We start from the raw sequence: 19977 nt of genomic DNA, 5'->3' as shown, positions 1-19977 counted from the left end.
GGAGAATATGATAGTATGTGCCACCCATTTAACTGAGAAGCATTACAAAAAAAAACCCTTCCTCACATTTGGCAAATGCACCTTGCCACAGTCTTTTCTTTGAAGTAGTTGGTGAGATGGGTTATTCTTTTGCAATGAAAAGTTACATCAGAAAATGTAGCTCAAATGTAATAAATGGAAGTAGATGGAAAGCATCCTGTACTGCTACAGCTGCTGAAGCACAAAGTTCTGATTAGTTAATTGATTATTGATTTGCTGTAGACTATCGTGAATTAACTTCAAAGATGCAATTTTGCATGAGTTTAAGACATCACAAGCGGTTTCCTCAGGCAATCATGAACGTCTTAGCAAACATTCATATGATCAAACAATCTATTGGTGCTGTTGCTAATCAAATGGAATAACAGACAGAATTGTAACGTTATGACAGGCAGTCATCAACTACTTTGATACTGTAAAGGGATTAAAGAAAGCCTTTGAGACACATCAGAACAACCTTTTAACTATAGTATTTTGAAACATGCAAGCAGTTATAGTCGATGCTACATTTTAAAGTGGACTTTACAGTTACAAATAATGGAAGAAGACTTTTGTGATCAGAAGCATTCTGTAACTGGTCACTTTTAATGATTAGAAAAAAAAGAATATTAGAAATAAAAACTTAAAAATTATCAAACAGGAGCCAGGATGAGTATTAACATTTGTGTGGTGAATGGCACGCAATTAAATGTTAACTTTTGGGGAGAAATTACAGGAGAATTTTTTAGTTATTTTTCTGTATCTTTGCCAAGCAACCGTAATCAAAGAAAAATTGAAAAATTGTGGAAAAATTGCCCGAATCTACAGAATACAGGCTCAAATCAAAATCCACAATTTGAGCTATTCCCATCCACATACATAGTAAACTGATTAAAACAGTAATTCTACAGATATTGCTAAGCATTCAAGTCCCTTTATGTGCCCTCAGTTCAGTGCTAATTTTGGAATGTGCTTCTAGTCAATTAGATGTAAAAGTCTGCAATTGTTATTCGTCATTTGATTTTCTATTGCAATTAGTCCATCCTTTGTGAGTCAAATGAGAATTTGTCACCATAATTACCCTTTAACTGCTTTCTGACATTGAACATACTGGTACATCCTACAAAATATCAGGTGGCTCTGTAAGAAACTGCCATACATGGCAAATAACAGCTGTGTTAAACAGTTGGCATCCACCTCTAGCAGCAGCAGCAGCGATAGGAGCTATGTCTAATCACTGGTAACTAATTACCAATTACATACCACCATCAGTCTCTGACAGCGGAATTTAGCCTGTGCAGACTGGGGGATGTGCCATTCAATTTGCACATCAGAATCTGGTATTTCAACAGTGGCTTGACCTGGCAGTCAGTGGCTTGTTGAAGGTACTAAAGGTACTAAAGCTATATACTTCAACACTTGTATTGAAGTCTATAGAACAAATGTTTTTAAAACTACAGAGAAATATGAAAATTTAAATCACCCACTTCTTCTGCTTTTAATAAGAAATAAAGAAAAAAATGAATTGCCATACATAAAAGTCAGACTTCTGAAAACATAAAATTAATTAATCTGCAAAATAAAAGCCACTGTAATATGAAGCAATCAAAACGTCGTTTGAACACTTTTAACTATTGATAATAGTAAAGATAAGTTTGACATTACCCTAATCCTAATGACCTGTGCACAATAATGCCATCGGGTCATTTTACTGCAAACTGATCTAAAATTATGTAAAGGCAAAACTTAAAAAACAATTACGGAATTGCATTTTTTTCACTATTCCACCACATGTGAATTTTTTTCTCCATAAAATTAATGGTGTCATTCAAAGCTACAACTTATCCTGAAAAGAATTATCTCTCATATGGCTATACTGATGGAAAACTAAAACCACCCGGTAAAAAAAGGTTTATTAAATGCCCTAATAGAGCTTTTTTTTGGGTGGGGGGGTACACTGATGTATTATAATTATGATGCCAAAAATCAATCTTAGTTGCCAAAAGTTTCCTCTGGTCTCACCAGAGGAAAGCCCAAGGGCGTAACTATAATATGTGCGAGGGTTTCAATCGCACCTGGGCCCTGGAGCCTATGGGGCTGAAATGGCCCCTTTGGCTCATATGAAGAGTCTATTATTATTAAAGACTTGCAATAGTTGGGGGTCCCGTAGGAGCTATTGCATTGGGACCCTTCAAGTTACGCCATTGGGAAAACACACTATTCACCTATGTAGAGCATATCTACTTCCATCATTATCATTTCTTTGTAATCTTTGTTGTTACTATTGCACATACAGTAAAGGTCATTAATTATTAAGGTTAAATAAATTATTTGTGAAATGACCCATAAGAACCAGATGTTAAGAGTAAATAATTAGCAAAATCAAGACTGCTTCTGTTTCTATAAAAGCTACCTTCACATCTTGTGTAATGCCTGACACGACACATTTGCTTGTAAAAATTGTAATGATACAATAAAACGAGAAGAAAAACTAAATTTTCTCTTTACATCTTTCTCATGTTTTCCATCTAGAAGTCGTTTGTCAGTTTTTAAATCTTAATTACTGAAATAGAAAATGTGTCTTAAATTAAAAAACAAATTTCTTGTGCCATGTTGTTGGGACACGATTAATTTTTTTTGTCATTTATTCGATTTCCATGTAAGTCGATTGGTATAGTGATTATTTTAGTTATGATTCATATGAATGTGATTCAGTCACATTAGGTTATTCCTGGAAGAAGCCTTGAAGGTTGGGAATTAGAAAACTATTTGGTTAAGCATATAACATTGGAAGTAAAATATAATTCAGTTAATCAGGCATGTTTTAAATGGACAGCTTGGGTAATGATTTACGGATGACATTTAGCAATTTTAGGTTGTTTTGTCAAAGACCATTAAATTGGCTTATACTGAATATAATTATATTCAACCTAGGCAATGTTCTATGAATAAAAGCATCTGTACATGCTAGCAGAAGGATAGTAATGAGATATGTGTAGTTGTTGCTCAACAGTTTAGCTTAGAGCATCTTCTTTAAATGGAAGCTATCAGAAAATTAGTAACTGTTTAAATCAGATTTTTATGCTCCATGAATTTAAAAATAAATTGGCAACTTATTTTTTCATATCACATTTTGTATTAAAAATACTAAATTATTATTTCTGCAATTTTCACATTGGCCTCCATGGCTTTTCTAGACTCCTACTTTCTGCCATTTCTCAAAGAGCTTTCAATAGACTCCTTATCATCAGAGGCAGGATTACAATGACAGATAACACCTCCATACACAGCTGATAAATTTATGATCCACCAATCACAACAGGTGATGTCACAGCTGACCTGCTAATACTCCTCTTTTGATCAGGCTCATTAAACATTTCAATACAAAAGATAAGGCCTAGATCTGATTATTGTGTTGTGTACATGTGTTATTTTCCAAATCAATATCAAATGACAGTCTAAAAAGGCACTAGTGATCACTGTGAAAATTGTAAAATTTATATTTTTCGTTGTTAATACAGATTGGGATAAATAAAAAAATAAAACCGAAAAAATAAAAATAAAATGAAACGTGATTTAAATAATAGGTTATTTTCTGATAATAGTTTTGCTTTAACTTTAAGGGAACTTGTTAATTGCTTTTTTACGTACTGAAGTAGTGATCTGGCTGTTAAGGTGCTTATTACTCTATATTAATGATAACTTTTTATAGGTCTGATACGCTAGGCTTGGAAAATCTAGTGTAGAAGCCTTTTTGCAAATCAGGCTGAAAGTGGACCGGGTGCATTTCAATGCACTTGGGAGAAGCAGTCTAAGCTCCCTGACAGGCCCCCAGTGCATCTCCTGTTTTATTTACATAGGACTTTGTTAGATTTCACATGACTGGCACTTTGGATTTCTAAAAAAAAAGATATGACTTTTATTAGAGGACAAGCACCGACATAACCATGCCAATACATGTGTAAATAAAACTAACTGATAGGTTATTTTTAATGTGACCAGGTATGGCTCTGATCACTAGTGTTGAGCCACCCCCATAGTGTTCGGGTTCGGTTCGGTTCGTCGAACACCGGGATGTTCGAGGAACTGTTCGTCGAACTGTTCGTCGAACACCTTAGAACACCGTCGAACACCGTTAAAACCAATGGCAGGCAAACAAAAACACATAGAAACACATAGAAAACTCCTGCAAAGGTGTCCAAAAGCTGACAAACTGCTCAGAAGACACTCTCTTTAAAAAAGCCGGCCGGCAAATTCAGCAGCGGCATACACCGGTACCCGACAATTTAGACAAGAAGGAATAGAGCATCACACATAGATTAGATAGATAGAAACATGTCAGTCACATATATAAGAAGTACAGTGACAGTGTTGGTTACTGCACTTGTCATTTAGTGTAAAGGATTTAGTAAAAAAAATATTAGTGTTTTCATGCACCGTCTCTTTAAAAAAGCCGGCCGGCAATTCAGCAGCGGTACCCGACAATTTAGAACAGAAAGAATAGAGCTTCACACATAGATTAGATAGATAGAAACATGTCAGTCACATTTATAATAAGTACAGTGACAGTGTTGGTTACTGCACTTGTCATTTAGTGTAAAGGATTTAGTAAAAAAAATAATAGTGTTTTCATGCACCGTCTCTTTAAAAAAGCCGGCCGGCAATTCAGCATCTGTACCCGACAATTTAGAACAGAAAGAATAGAGCTTCACACATAGATTAGATAGATAGAAACATGACAGTCACATTTATAATAAGTACAGCGACAGTGTTGGTTACTGTACTTGTCATTTAGTGTTAAAATAAAGGATTTATTAAAATAAAAATTGGCGTGGGGTTCCCGGTAATTTTAGGCTCTAGCGGAGGTTAAGCAGACGGCTGGGGCAGAGGTTTGAAGCCTGGGAAGGGGGTAATACCCACTGAGCTTCCCAGGCTACTAATATCAGCCCCCAGCTGAATACTTAGCCTTTACTAGCTATTAAAATGGGGGACCCCCCCAAAAAAAATGACGTGGGGTCCCCCCTATGTTAATAGCTAGCAAAGGCTAGGCAGACAGCTGGGGGCTGATATTAATAGCCCAGGAAGGGTGCCATGAATATTGGCCCCCTCCCAGGCTAGAAACACCAGCCGTTAGCCTCGCTCTTCCCACTGCCCTGTAGCGGTGGCAGTGGGGTAATAGGGTTGGGGTTGATGTCAGCTTATAACGCATGCTGACATCAAGCCCAGGTAAGTAATGGAGAGGCATCTATAAGACACCCCCATTACTAACCCCATAGTAAAAGTTAAAAAAAACACAAACACCCAGAATAAAGTCCTTTAATTGAAATAAACACACAATTCTTTATTGTTCTAAATTAAACCATACTTACCATCACGCCCATTCCAGCTGAAGCCAACGATCTCCTGTAATAAAAATAAAATAATAAACCAACATCATCCTTACCTTTCGATGGTTCCCAGGACAGCTCCAGCTCTGCAACATCGAGATGACAGGCTGGACCGCAGGAGAAAGCTGCCATCCAGCCTGTCATCCCGCGGACACTGAGAAGCGCAGGCATGCTTGCGCTCCTCAATGTCTCGCTGTGACGGCATTCAGATGAGACGAGGTCATGTCCAATGAACTCGGCGCACCTCAGGCACATCACTGACAGCGTGGGAAAATTCTCCTGCACTCAGCGCTTCAGCGTGGGAGAATTCTCACGCTGAAGCGCTAAGTGCAGGAGAATTCTCCCACGCTGTCAGTGATGTGCATGAAGTGAGCAGAGATCATTGGACATGAACTCACCTCATGCACGTCACTGACAGCATGGGAAAATTCTCACGCTGAAGCGCTGTCAGTGACGTGCATGAGGTGAGTTCATGTCCAATGATCTCTGCTCACCTCATGCACGTCACTTACAGCGTGGGAGAATTCTCCTGCACTCAGCATTTCAGCGTGAGAATTTTCCCACGCTGTCAGTGACGTGCATGAGGTGAGCTGAGTTCATTGGACATGACCTCGGCTCATCTTTATGCCGTCACAGCGAGACACTGAGGAGCGCAAGCATGCCTGCGCTTCTCAGTGTCTGCGGGATGACAGGCTGGATGGCAGTGTTCTGCTGCGGTCCAGCCTGTCATCTCGATGTAGCAGAGCTGGAGCCGTCCTGGGAACCATGGAAAGGTAAGGATGATGTTGCTTTATTATTTTTCTTTTATTGCAGGAGATCGTTGGCTTCAGCTGGAATGGGTGTGATGGTAAGTATGGTTTAATTTAGAACAATAAAGAATTGTGTGTTTATTTCAATTAAAGGACTTTATTCTGGGTGTTGTGTTTTTTTTAAATACTTTACTAGAAATTCATGGCCGTCATGTCTAATACTGGCGTGACCCCATGAATTTTGGGCTTAGGGCCAGCTGATAATACCAAGCTGTCCCTAACCCCTTTATTACCCAGTGAGCCACCACACCAGGGCCCTGGATGAGTTGGGTACAGCGCCAGAAGATGGCGCTTCTATGAACGCGCCATTTTCCGGGGTGGCTGCGGACTGCAATTTGCAATGGGGGGGCAGAAAGCTTGGGCCTCCCTGCGCTGCAGATTCCAGCCCCCAGCTGCCTAGTTGTACCTGGCTGGACACAAAAATAGGGCGAAGCCCCAAGTATTTTTTTTTAATTATTTCATGAAATTCATGAAATAATTAAGAAAAAAAGGCCTTCCCTATATTGTTGTGTCCGGCCAGGTACAAATAGGCAGCTGGTGGTTGGGGGCAGCCAGGGCCTGCCTGCTGTACCTGGCTGGACACAAATATAGTGCGAAGCCACACTTCAATTTTTTTTTATTATTTCATGAAATTCATGAAATAATTAAGAAAAAAAGGCCTTCCCTATATTGTTGTGTCCGGCCAGGTACAAATAGGCAGCTGGTGGTTGGGGGCAGCCCGTTCCTGCCTGCTGTACCTGGCTGGACACAAATATAGTGCGAAGCCCCACTTCAATTTTTTTAAATTATTTCAGGAAATTCATGAAATAATTTAAAAAAAATTGACGTGGTGCTTCGCACTATATTTGTGTCCAGTCAGGTGCAGCAGGCAGGAACGGGCTGCCCCCAACCACCAGCTGCCTATTTGTACCTGGCCGGACACAACAATATAGGGAAGCCCCTTTTTTCTTAATTATTTCATGAAATAATTTACAGAAAATTGACGTGGGGCTTCGCCCTGTTTTTGAGTCCAGCCATGTACAACTAGGCAGTTGGGGGCTGGAATCCGCAGCGCAGGGAGGCCCAAGCTTTCTGGGCCACCCCCGCTGCAAATTGCAGTCCGCAGCCACCCCGGAAAATGGCGCGTTCATAGAAGCGCCATCTTCTGGCGCTGTACCAAACTCATCCAGGGCCCTGATGCGTTGGCTCACTGGGTAATAAAGGGGTTAGGGCCAGCTTGGCATTATCAGCTGGCCCTAAGCCCGAAATTCATGGGGTCACGCCAATATTAGACATTACCACCATGAATTTCTAGTAAAGTATTTAAAAAAAACACAACACCCAGAAAAAAGTCCTTTAATTGAAATAAACACACAATTCTTTATTGTTCTAAATTAAACCATACTTACCGTCACGCCCATTCCAGCTGAAGCCAACGATCTCCTGAAATAAAAGAAAAATAATAAAGCAACATCATCCTTACCTTTCCATGGTTCCCAGGACGGCTCCAGCTCTGCTACATCGAGATGACAGGCTGGACCTGCAGAACGCTGCCATCCAGCCTGTCATCCCGCAGACACTGAGAAGCGCAGGCATGCTTGCGCTCCACAGTGTCTCTCTGTGAGGGCGTCCAGATGAGCCGAGTTAATGTCCAATGAACTCGGCTCACCTCATGCACGTCACTGACAGCGTGGGAAAATTCTCCTGCACTCAGCGCTTCAGCGTGGGAGAATTCTCACGCTGAAGCGCTGAGTGCAGGAGAATTTTCCCACGCTGTCAGTGACGTGCATGAGGTGAGCTGAGTTCATTGGACATGAGCTCACCTTATGCACGTCACTGACAGCGTGGGAGAATTCTCCTGCACTCAGCGCTTCAGCGTGAGAATTTTCCCACGCTGTCAGTGACGTGCATGAGGTGAGCCGAGTTCATTGGACATGACCTCGGCTCACCTGGATGCCGTCACAGAGAGACGCTGAGGAGCGCAAGCATGCCTGCGCTTCTCAGTGTCCGCGGGATGACAGGCTGGATGGCAGCGTTCTGCTGCGGTCCAGCCTGTCATCTCGATGTAGCAGAGCTGCAGCTGTCGTGGGAACCATGGAAAGGTAAGGATGATGTTGCTTTATTATTTTTCTTTTATTGCAGGGGATCGTTGGCTTCAGCTGGAATGGGCGTGACGCTAAGTATGGTTTAATTTAGAACAATAAAGAATTGTGTCTTTATTTCAATTAAAGGACTTTATTCTGGGTGTTTGTGTTTTTTTTTAACTTTGACTATGGGGTTAGTAATGGGGGTGTCTTATAGACGCCTCTCCATTACTAACCTGGGCTTGATGTCAGCTGGCATTATAAGCTGACATCAACCCCAGCCCTATTACCCCACTGCCACCGCTACAGGGCAGTGGGAAGAGCGAGGCTAAGTGCCAGAATTGGCGCATCCTATGGATGTGCCATTTCTAGGGCGGCTGACGGCTGGTGTTTCTAGCCTGGGAGGGGGCCAATATTCATGGCACCCTTCATGGGCTATTAATATCAGCCCCCAGCTGTCTGCCTAGCCTTTGCTAGCTATTAAAATAGGGGGGACCCCACGTCAATTTTTTGGGGGGTCCCCCATTTTAATAGCTAGTAAAGGCTAGGCATTCAGCTGGGGGCTGATATTAGTAGCCTGGGAAGCTCAATGGGCATTACCCCCTTCCCAGGCTTCAAATATCTGCCCCAGCCGTCTGCTTAACCTCCGCTAGAGCCTAAAATTAAGGGGAACCCCACGCTAATTTTTTTTTAAATAAATCCTTTATTTTAACACTAAATGACAAGTACAGTAATCAACACTGTCACTGTACTTCATATATATGTGACTGACATGTTTCTATCTATCTAATCTATGTGTGATGCTCTATTCCTTCCATTCTAAATTGTCGGGTACCGCTGCTGAATTGCCGGCCGGCTTTTTTAAAGAGACGGTGCATGAAAACACTAATATTTTTTTTAATAAATCCTTTACACTAAATGGCAAGTACAGTAATCAACACTGTCACTGTACTTCTTATATATGTGACTGACATGTTTCTATCTATCTAATTTATGTGTGATTCTCTATTCCTTCTATTCTAAATTGTCGGGTACCGCTGCTGAATTGCCGGCCGGCTTTTTTAAAGAGACGGTGCATGAAAACACTAATATTTTTTTTTATAAATCCTTTACACTAAATGACAAGTACAGTAATCAACACTGTCACTGTACTTCTTATATATGTGACTGACATGTTTCTATCTATCTAATCTATGTGTGAAGCTCTATTCTTTCGGTTCTAAATTGTCGGGTACCGGTGTATGCCGCTGCTGAATTGCCGGCTTTTCATGTTTCACTGTGAGCACAGTTCCCATCGATTTGGGCAATCACTCTAATGCCACAACCACCATGGCTGTGGCATTACAGTGAGTGGCAGACAATCCCTGCATGATTGATGCTCTAAATAGCGCCAGACATGCAGGACACGCTTTTGGTGCACGAACAGTTATCGAACATAACCTCGAACAGCCGAATTTTTTGCAAATCGTTCGGGTTCGTCGAACAACTCGAACACCGCCCAAAACAGCTCGAATTTGAGATTGGCGAACAGTTCTAGTCGAACACCGCTCATCTCTACTGATCACATCTGTTTTGCAGCCTCTAGCTCAGATCAGGCTAAACTACTGGACAAAATAGCACAGCAAAGTGCATTATTTTGTCTTATAAAAGAAAGGACGACAAGACTAAAACCTAATCAACCCCATTAAAGTCATTGGGATTTTCTGGGTGACATCAGTGTCTGGCACTTTCAATAATTGAATTATTTTAGGTCAGTGGAAATTAAAAACAATATACAGAACTTATGTTCAGATTTGCAACCGAACATACGTTGAATGATTAATCAGAGAATATATTTATATTATATAGTAATTAAAAGGGTGGTCCAAAACTAACAATGATTTAGTCCTATCTGTTTAACCCATTTATGACGTCGGGCATAATAATACGCACCTGCGCCCAGGGCTAATTGGACCAGATACGGATTATTACACCCTGGCAATCATGCCCGCACAGAGTCCCGCACCGCTCCCGGCATATTAACCTCCAAAATGCAATCGAAGTCGATCGCAGTATTTCCGGGGCAGGCAGTGGTAAAAGCGCCCCTCTTACCTTGTATCGGCGACCTTGTGCTGTGAGCATGCGGTCCCGGTCATTGCCATGGTGTCCCGATGTCGTCATGATGACATCCGTGTCACCAGGCATCAGGATGTTAGGTAGATCGTGATCAATGCATGTTCTACCTAACTTGTGTCTGCAGGGCTGACAGCCTGCATACCATATGGGATGCTCCTGCATCCCTTTGCTATACAAGTGATCAGCCTGAAAAAAATGAAAGCCCCATAGTGGGACAAAGTGTAAAAGTAGAAAAAAGTGTCAGAAAGTAAAAAAAATTGTAAAAATCTAAAAAAAAAAAAAGAAAAAAGAATCCATAAAAATATGCTGTACCCATAAATAAATATTATGAAAAAAAAACGAAAGCAATAAAAGTACACATATTTTGTATCGCCACGTCCGGAACGACCTGACCTATAAAAGTGTCCCACTAGTTAACCCCTTTATTGAACTCAGTAAAAGAAATAAATAAAAATGAAGCAAAAAGTTAAGCTTTATCATCATACAGCCAAGCAAAAGATGGAATATAACGCGATCAAAAAGACGAATGAAAAAGTTATAGCTGTCAGAATAAAGTGATGCAAAAAAAATTATTTTTTTTATAAAATAGTTTCTGTGTAAAAGCGGCAAAACATAAAAAACTATTTAAATGTAGTATTGCTGTAAATGTACTGACGCGAAGATTAACGTTATCTTATCAATTTTACCACACGTGGAACGGAATAAAAAAAAACAATTGAATTGTTGGTTTTTGCTTATTCTGCCTCCCAAAAGTCAGAATAGAAAGCGATCAAAAAATGTTGCGTGCCCGAAAATGGTACCAAGAAAAACACCAACTTATCCAGAAAAAAACAAACTCTTTCAAGACTCTGTCAGCCGAAATATGGAAAAGTTACAGCTCTCAAAATATTGGCGATGCTAACACTAGTCTTTGCAAAAAAAAAATGTTTTTTTAGTGTGCGACAACTGTCAATCATAAAATCCTACCATACTTGAGTTTGCATCGGGAACACGGGGGTATGCACCGAGTATCGAGGTTGCTCGAGTGACATGCTCGAGTCTCCGCCCATATTTCGTGGCTGTTATATGGCCAAAAAAAACATGTGGGGATTTCCTGCCATGCATGGGCAATACCTGCATGTTTTTTTTGGGATGTCTAACAACCGTGAAATATGTAGGGCAGGGACTCAAGCATGTCACTCGAGAACCCGTGATGCTTGGTGTATACCCAATTACCTGATGCAAACTCAAGTAGCAAGCACTTGCGCTCAAGACTACTGACAACTTATTCAATATGATGACCTAATGTTATCAAATTCTGTCGTACCTCTGCGTTCAAAATGTTCACTATACCCCTTAATAAAATACTTGAGGGGTCTAGTTTCCAAAATGATGTCACTTGTGGGGGGTTTCCACTGTTTAGGCACATCAGGGGCTCCCCAAATGTGATATGGTGTCCGCTAATTATTCAAGCCAATTTGAAATTCAAAAAGTCAAATGGCGCTCCTTCCCTTCCGAACTCTGCCGTGCGCCCAAACATTGGTTTTCTCCCCACATATGGGGTATCGGAGAAATTGTACAATAAATTGCATGGTGCAATTTCTCCTGTTACCCTTATGAAAATGCAAAATTGGGGGCTGAAAACATTTTTGTGGGAAAAATGGGAAAATTTTATTTTTACGGCTCAATGTTATAAACCTTTGTGAAGCACCTGGGGATTCAAGGTGCTCACACACACTTATATAAGTTCCCTGAGGGGTCTAGTTTCTAAATTGGCATTATTTGTGGGGGGTTTTCACTGTTTAGTTGCATCAGAGGCTCCCCAAACGCGACATTGCCTCCGCTAATTATTCAAGCAAAATTAAAATGTAAAAAGTCAAATGGCTTTCCATCCATTCCGAACCCTGCCATGTGCCCAAACAGTGATTTTCCCCCACATATGGGGTATTGGTGTGCTCAAGAGAAATTGCACAACAAATTTTGGGGGGCATTTTTTCCTGTTACCATTGAAAAAAATATAAAAGGTAACATTTTTGTGAAAAAAGTTAAATGTTCATTTTTTTCTTCCACATTCCAAAAATTCCGGTGAAGCACCTGAAGGGTTAATAAACTTCTTGAATGTGGTTTGGAGCACCTTGAGGGGTGCATTTTTTAGAATAGTTTTCATTTTTGGGTATTTTGGGTATTTTCTGTCATAAAGACCCCTTAAAGTCACTTCAAATGTGATGTAGTCCCTAAAAAATGGTTTTGTAAATTTTGTTGAAAAATGAGAAATCACTGGTCAATTTTTAACCCTTATAACTTCCTAACAAAAAAAATCTTGTTTCCAAAATTGTGCTGATGTAAAGTAGACATGTGGAAACGTTATTTATTAACTATTTTGTGTGACATATCTCTCTGACTTAAGGGCATGAAAATTCAAAGTTTGAAAAATGGGAAATTTTCTAAATTTTCGCCAAATTTTTCCAAAAATAAACACAAGTCATATCAAATTAATTTTACCACTATCATGAAGTACTATATGTCACAAAAAACAATCTCAGACTCAGTGGGATCCATTGAAGCGTTCCAAAGTTATTACCTCATAAAGTGACAGTGATCAGAATTGTAAAAATTGGCCTGGTCATTAATGTGCAAACCACCTTCGGGAGTAAAGGGGTTAATGTAATAATCTAATCTCTTTTCTAACATACTTTAATTGAAAATTCCCCACCATTACCTCTCTTCTCTATCTACCCGCATTTTTTTTTTTGCTAATTCCTGTTTGATAATGCTTTGTTTGAGAATCTCAGTTCATGCTAGGATACTCAAGCAAGTAAAAAGACCAAACTGATGACACTACTAATAGAGTCGGGATCAGTCAACTGCAGTCAACTGCACACTTTGGTGCCAAACTTGTATTGAAAAGGAAAAAGAAGAATGCAAAAGAAGTTGGGATCACTAAAATAAGAAATATAAAAGCTTTATTTCATACAAGAACAATTAATGGCAAAACAATTAAAAACATGTAAAAAGCCAGAAGGCTATACAATAATGCACTAGGTGTGTCCATAATAGGACTAACACCTCTCCTCCAATGTCCAAAAAGGTAGCAATAGACAGGGTATCTCACATGCAAAATATATCACAATATAGTATACTATTTTTACAAGATAGCAACATAAATATATATCTCATAAAAAATATATCACAATTGAAACAATGTTCACACAGTATGATGATAAATATACAATACGCAAATGTAGATAAATGTATGGATTATTAAAGAATAAATCTATAAATCATGAAAAGAGATGCCCATAATAGAGTAGATACCCAAAATAGCATCCAAGTGGTATGGTATTTCCAAGATAAGCTAAAAGTAATCTGTGATGCACAGAAATAACCACCACCTGATGAGTAAAAAATACTACAGGTAAGTATAAACATCCCAAATCAGACCAGAGGACATAAGTCTGTAAGGAAAAATATTCATGGAAAAGTGGGACCTGAAAATCGGGACAAGATGTAACAGAGAAGTAAAGACTCTAAATGTATTGCCACCTGGTGTTTGGCTTCCTCTGGGGTAAAAGTCACTGTCATTGTGAATTATAAGGTTATTACCTAGTGAGCAGAAAATACAGAGGCCAGCCCTGCCGCCCAGAAATTGATGTCAGTGTCGGGCAGGTTTCTGCATTTACTGCATTTCCTGCTCGCCAGGTAATCTCCTTACAATGCGCACTGATAGTGCGCTCTCTTGCTGGCTCGTCACTTCTCATAATGGGCGAGGAAGCGCACTATCACTGAGTATTAAAAAGAATATTGAACAAAAACAAGATACTACTGAGCATATGTCAGAATTGACAACTGACACTTGCTCAGTAGAGCAGGGACTAGCCTAGCCAATGAAATGGACGTCACTGATGACGCTTTATTTCAGGGTGGGGACAGAGGCTGTGGCAGTGCCCGCAGCCTCTGCGCCCTGATGTCAGCTCATTTGAATATAACAGCATGCTCTGGGATTTTCAAAAAAGTGTTATCAAATAGGAAGTTGGTAAAAAATAAAAATAAAGCAGTTAGAGGGAGTAGAGAGAAAACAGTATGGGCTTTAAATTAAAATATATTAGAAAAGAGATTAGATTACTATATTAAATAAAAATATTTAGGATTTAATTAGTGTTCGTTTTGGACCATCCCTTTAAGGGTTACCTATTGTAGGATTTTACTCACTCTGCTGCGGTTGAGGTAGGCACCGGAAGTGATTTCAGTAGAATATCCAGGCTGGTTTATTAGAACTTCATAAACCACTCAGCATAAGCAAACAAAAAGAAAGTCTTTTTCAGCACAGAGTGAAAAACAAAAAATAAGTAGTCCATACAGTAGTGCGGGTTCTCCCCCTCAGGTCAGTATCCTTCAGCAAACACACTGGAGGTCTCCACACTTCCAGTCACAGACACTGAATGAGAAAACTGGTCTCCATTTTATCTGCTATATCACGCTCCCGGGACGGAATATGTGAGCAGTCAGTCCCATCCATCTCTCTGACTATCCGTAAAACCTGGCCCTGATACACCCTGTTAAATCAGTACTATACGTGCTAGAGCCTGCTTTACCAGGCTTATATCACCAAAGCTACCGACCTCGATGATACATATTTCCCCTCAAGGACCTGTCAGGCTGCCATCTTACACTATATAAATCCCTATAAAAATTGACTAAATTCTAAAAATCAGGGCTAAATTAAAAATAGTTGTATCGTTTCCAAAATAAATAACATTATGTTGTAATGGCATATTATGGTAATTTTCACACATATACAATGATATCATATGATGATCTACTGTACTGTATCCCTAAGTTTGGCAGATGTGAAAGACTAGTCTTTTCTCTATATTACCTGCCATATATTATTCTACAAATCCATAGCCATAAATCACAGTGTTCCTATCCATTGACTTCCATACACTTGTACTTCTATACAGTACATAATCTCCACAAAGCCTTTTTGCACTAAATGCAGCAATAAATCCTAAATCATTAGCAAGCCTCTATTCCTGTTATTCCTCTCAGTATGCCCCAGTCCTGTCATTATATATAGTTTACAAAGCATGATACAATGTGTCTTGTAAAGTAATTTATGTGGTGGGAAAATAGCTGCTTTTTCTGTTTTATGGTTTCAGTCAATATCATAAAAGACTAAACTACATATGACCAGTAAGCACTAGTGTTGTCACAGTGATAAAGTACATATATTTGTGATTATTGCTACACATGGGAGAAATAGAGGATTATTATTTGGGATTTATTCCATTGCCTGGTCCAATTACAGTAGTGTTTAACGGAAACAAGAAAATATAACAACAGATTTTTTCCAACTTAAGCCCATTTTCTACCATATCATAATGTATTGGATATAAATTGATATTCATATAGCAAACAGAATACTAGAAATGTATATAAAAAGCAAATTGAGTTAAAACTTATCTTCAAGTCTATACAGCAGGAATATTATTATAGTGCTACTATTTTACAGAATATATATAATTGTGGTGCAACAGCTTTACAAACAGATTTTGCAATCTGGGGGGCCACAATTTTTTACCCTACAGAGCAATTTGAAATGTGTGATTTCTATGTGAATTTTGTTTTCTTTAGAATCAGGTAATGTAGCATAAACATGAACAGTGGTGGCCAAAAGTATTGGCACCCCTGCAATTCTGTCAAATAATACTCATACTTCCGATAACCATCAATGAGTTTCTTACAATGCTCTGCTGGAATTGTAGACCATTCTTCTTTGGCAAACTGCTCCAGGTCCCTGATATTTGAAGGGTGCCATATCCAAACTGCCATTTTGAGATCTCTCCACAGGTGTTCTATGGGATTCAGGTCTGGACTCAATGCTGGCCACCTTAGAAGTCTCCAGTGCTTTCTCTCAAACCATTTTATATGGCTTTTGGAAGTGTGTTTTGGGTCATTGTATTGCTGGAAGACCCATGACCTCTGAGGGAGACCTAGCTTTCTCACACTGGGCCCTACATTATGCTGCAAAATTTGTTGGTAGTCTTCAGACTTCATAATGCCATGCACACGGTCAAGCAGTCCTGTGCCAGAGGCAGCAAAGCAACCCCAAAACATCAGGAAACCTCTGCCATGTTTGACTGTAGGGACCGTGTTCTTTTCTTTGAATGCCTCTTTTTTTCCTGTACACTCTATGTTGATGCTTTTTGCCAAAAAGCTCTACTTTTGTCTCATCTGACCAGAGAACTTCCAAAACCTTTTAGGCTTTCTCAGGTAAGTTTTGGCAAACTCCAGCCTGGCTTTTTTATGTCTCGGGGTAAGAAGTGGGGTCTTACTGGGTATCCTACCATACAGTCCCTTTTCATTCAGACGCCGACGGATAGTACGGGTTGACACTGTTGTACCCTCGGACTGCAGGGCAGCTTGAACTAATTTGGATGTTAGTCGAGGTTCTTTATCCACCATCCGCACAATTTTGCATTGAAATCTCTCGTAAATTTTTCTTTTCCGTACACATCTAGGGAGGTTAGCCACAGTGCCATGGGCTTTCAACTTCTTGATGACACTGCGCACGGAAGACACAGGAACATTCAGGTCTTTGGAGATGGACTTGTAGCCTTGAGATTGCTCATGCCTCCGCACAATTTGGTTTCTCAAGTCCTCAGACAGTTCTTTGGTCTTCATTCTTTTCTCCATGCTCAATGTGGTACACACAAGGGCACAGGACAGAGGTTGAGTCAACTTTAATCCATGTTAACTGGCTGCAAGTGTGATTTAGTTATTGCCACCACCTGTTAGTTGCCACAGGTAAGTTACAGATGCTGTTAATTACACGAATTAGAGTAACATCACATGATTTTTCAAACAGTGTCAATGCTTTTGTCCACCCCCTTTTTTAGGTTTGGTGTGGAATTGTATCCAATTTGGCTTTAGGACAATTCTTTTTGTGTTTTTTCATTGAAGACAAATTAAATGAAGATAATAATACCAAAGAATTTGTGATTGCAAATGTTTTCAGGAAGAATCTGAGTATAATCTGACAGAATTGCACGGGTGCCAATACTTTTGGCCACCACTGTAAGTATTAAGATATACTGTGTTGGTAGCTTTTTAGATAAGTGTTCATGTTGATGTTCAGTTTTTGCAAAGGTTACATTAAGTCAGATAACACAGCACTGGGATATCATGGCACAAAAAAGTGTAATTTGAGATTAACTGATATCTGCCGATTACTTGTCCTGGAGTTGAGCGGATCTGTCAATATTTGAATTTGCCAGATTGCGGAGTTTTTCCCAGGAAATTCTATTTGCAGCAAATTTATTCTCCGCAAAATGATTGCCCCTTATTATGCTGTACAGACCCCACAGCTTAATAAATGTAATATTTAAAAAGTAATAAAAATTCTTAAACTCACCGCAGCACTCACCTCTCCAGCCCTTTGCTTCTCAGTGTCCCCTATCAGTTCCTCGGCACATCTTCTTAATACTGTCATGAGCATTGAAGTCCTAGGCCTCTTCAAACTATGGATGGTTATGTGCATTTTCACGTAAGGTTACATCACATGTTGTGACATAATTATGTCCTGACCTTAAGCACGCATGTGCAGAAACATCCTGGTCTAGATTGAAGAGGCCTGGGATTTCAGAACTTGTGGTGACAGCAAGAAGATGCGGTGAGGACTTGACAGGGGACAATAAGAAGTGAAGAGTCTGCACAGGTCAGCAATAAGTTTAGCATTAATATTTTTTATATTGTAAAGCTTTTTATGGTCGTTTACGGTTCAATAAAATAGCAACCAGTCGGCCGCCATTTTACTGAGTGCACATAGATGTGAATTACAAAAAAATCAGCATTTTTGACAAATGCAGATATTTGTAGAATTCAAGTAAAATTAATTTCCACCCAATTATATATTCACTCACCTCTAGCTTGTGCATAAACCTATTCTAATTCTCTTACATGAGAGATTCTTCGGAGATACATTATCAGGCCCATGTGTAGTGAGTCATGTTAACCTATGCTACATCTGTTTGCAAGATATTATCATACCAATGCAGTTTAGGGACACATTCAATGTCATGCTACACTTGTGATTCTTTTGATAGAATATTCTATAGTGATCTAAGCTTTGCTGTGTTCAATACAACTATGCAGTGTCCAAGTTTTGTTGTCATTATAGGAACCCTAACGTGTAAGCAGCTGTACACATCATCTTATGGAGTGAAAAAGAGTTGTACGCATCAGATGTGTCCATTCTTATCGTTCCACAAATTTTGTTAAAGATTCTAATCTCTCACTATATTTCTTTTTTTGTAGTACATATGGGGGTGTGTGGCCCCATTCCCAGGCTCAATATCATTGAACATCTGTGGGATCATTTGAAGAGGGCTGTCCATGTTCGGCGACCATCAAACTTAACTGAACTGGAATTGTTTGGTAAAGAGGAATGGTCAAAAATACCTTCATCCAGGATCCAGGAACTCATTAAAAGCTACAGGAAGCGACTAGAGGCTGTTATTTTTGCAAAAGGAGGATCTACTAAATATTAATGTCACTTTTCTGGTGAGGTGTCCATACTTATGCACCTGTCAAATTTTGTTTGAATGCAGATTGCACATTTTCTGTTAGTACAATGAACCTCATTTCAAGGCAGAAGCATTACTGTGTCCAACAGTTATTACATATTTCAAACTGAAATAGCTGTTGCAAAAACACAAATTTTTATAAAACATTAAGCTTAAGAATAATAAGGGTGCCCAAACTTTTTCATATAACTGTATATATTCTACAATAGGAACAACATTTCCTTTTTCTATTCTTGTAAATACAAAATGATTTCCTAAAATGTAAAATGTTATCAGATAGACAGGCTGACAGATATTTCTTTTTTCAATTTCCTTACCTTTACTCTCACTGTTACAGTAGCAATTCCAGGAGGCATGCTACCCATGGCATCAAAAGCCTCCACAAGAAATACATATACAGCCTCCTTGCCAGTGAATGATTCATAATCGAGTGGTTTTAGAAGAGATATCTCTCCGGATGATGAGTTTATTTGAAAAAGCTGCAAAACTTCCGGGGTTCTTATCCGATAAGTAACATTAGCACCAAGATCAGCATCCTTTGCCTGAAACACAATAAACAGATCAATATTAAAATCAAAGCAGACAAAGCTGGTGAATAAAGCAGGTTGAAGGGCAAGAATAATTGAACCAGAGAAAATATATGTATTGAGTTTCAGAGAAGTCTCTAAAATAGAATTGAACGCTTACAGTTGTTTTGCTTTTTGTTATGGGTCATTTTAATGCATTGATCAGGAGAAAATATAAACAGTTCAGCAGATATTTATCTGAGATTTCTGTCACATTCACAGTAACTGTGCCTTCTGCAATCTCTCAACTTGATTAGAATTGATCTTTAACTGTTGCATTAACTTCATCATTGCAAAGACTCCAAAGAAAAAAGAGAAGACTGCTCTAAGTCTAGTTATTGTACTGGTGACTACATTGCCATTTAAGTTAACATTATTGCAAGCATTTCTATAGAAGAATTTCCTGGGGGAAAAGTCAAGAATCTTTAGGAAAAAAAAATAATTCTGAACTTTTT

At 39.3% G+C, this 19977-nt stretch overlaps 1 protein-coding gene across 1 annotated transcript in view; it reads right to left on the bottom strand.

Moving 5' to 3' along the window:
* PCDH15 (protocadherin related 15) overlaps positions 1-19977 on the bottom strand; it is a 2836044-nt gene that overhangs the window by 927194 nt on the left and 1888873 nt on the right. The window contains exon 20 of the mRNA XM_073685487.1: positions 19274-19498. Within this exon, the coding sequence (XP_073541588.1) occupies positions 19274-19498 (225 nt within the window). The remainder of the gene's footprint in view (positions 1-19273; positions 19499-19977) is intronic.

The sequence above is a fragment of the Phyllobates terribilis genome, unplaced genomic scaffold, assembly GCF_046119375.1.
Source record: "Phyllobates terribilis strain yellow unplaced genomic scaffold, ASM4611937v1 Scaffold_5__5_contigs__length_657084704, whole genome shotgun sequence".
Taxonomy (NCBI): Eukaryota; Metazoa; Chordata; class Amphibia; order Anura; family Dendrobatidae; genus Phyllobates; species Phyllobates terribilis.
Note: the sequence above shows the minus strand (reverse complement) of the source record. Positions and strands in the feature narration are given on the sequence as shown.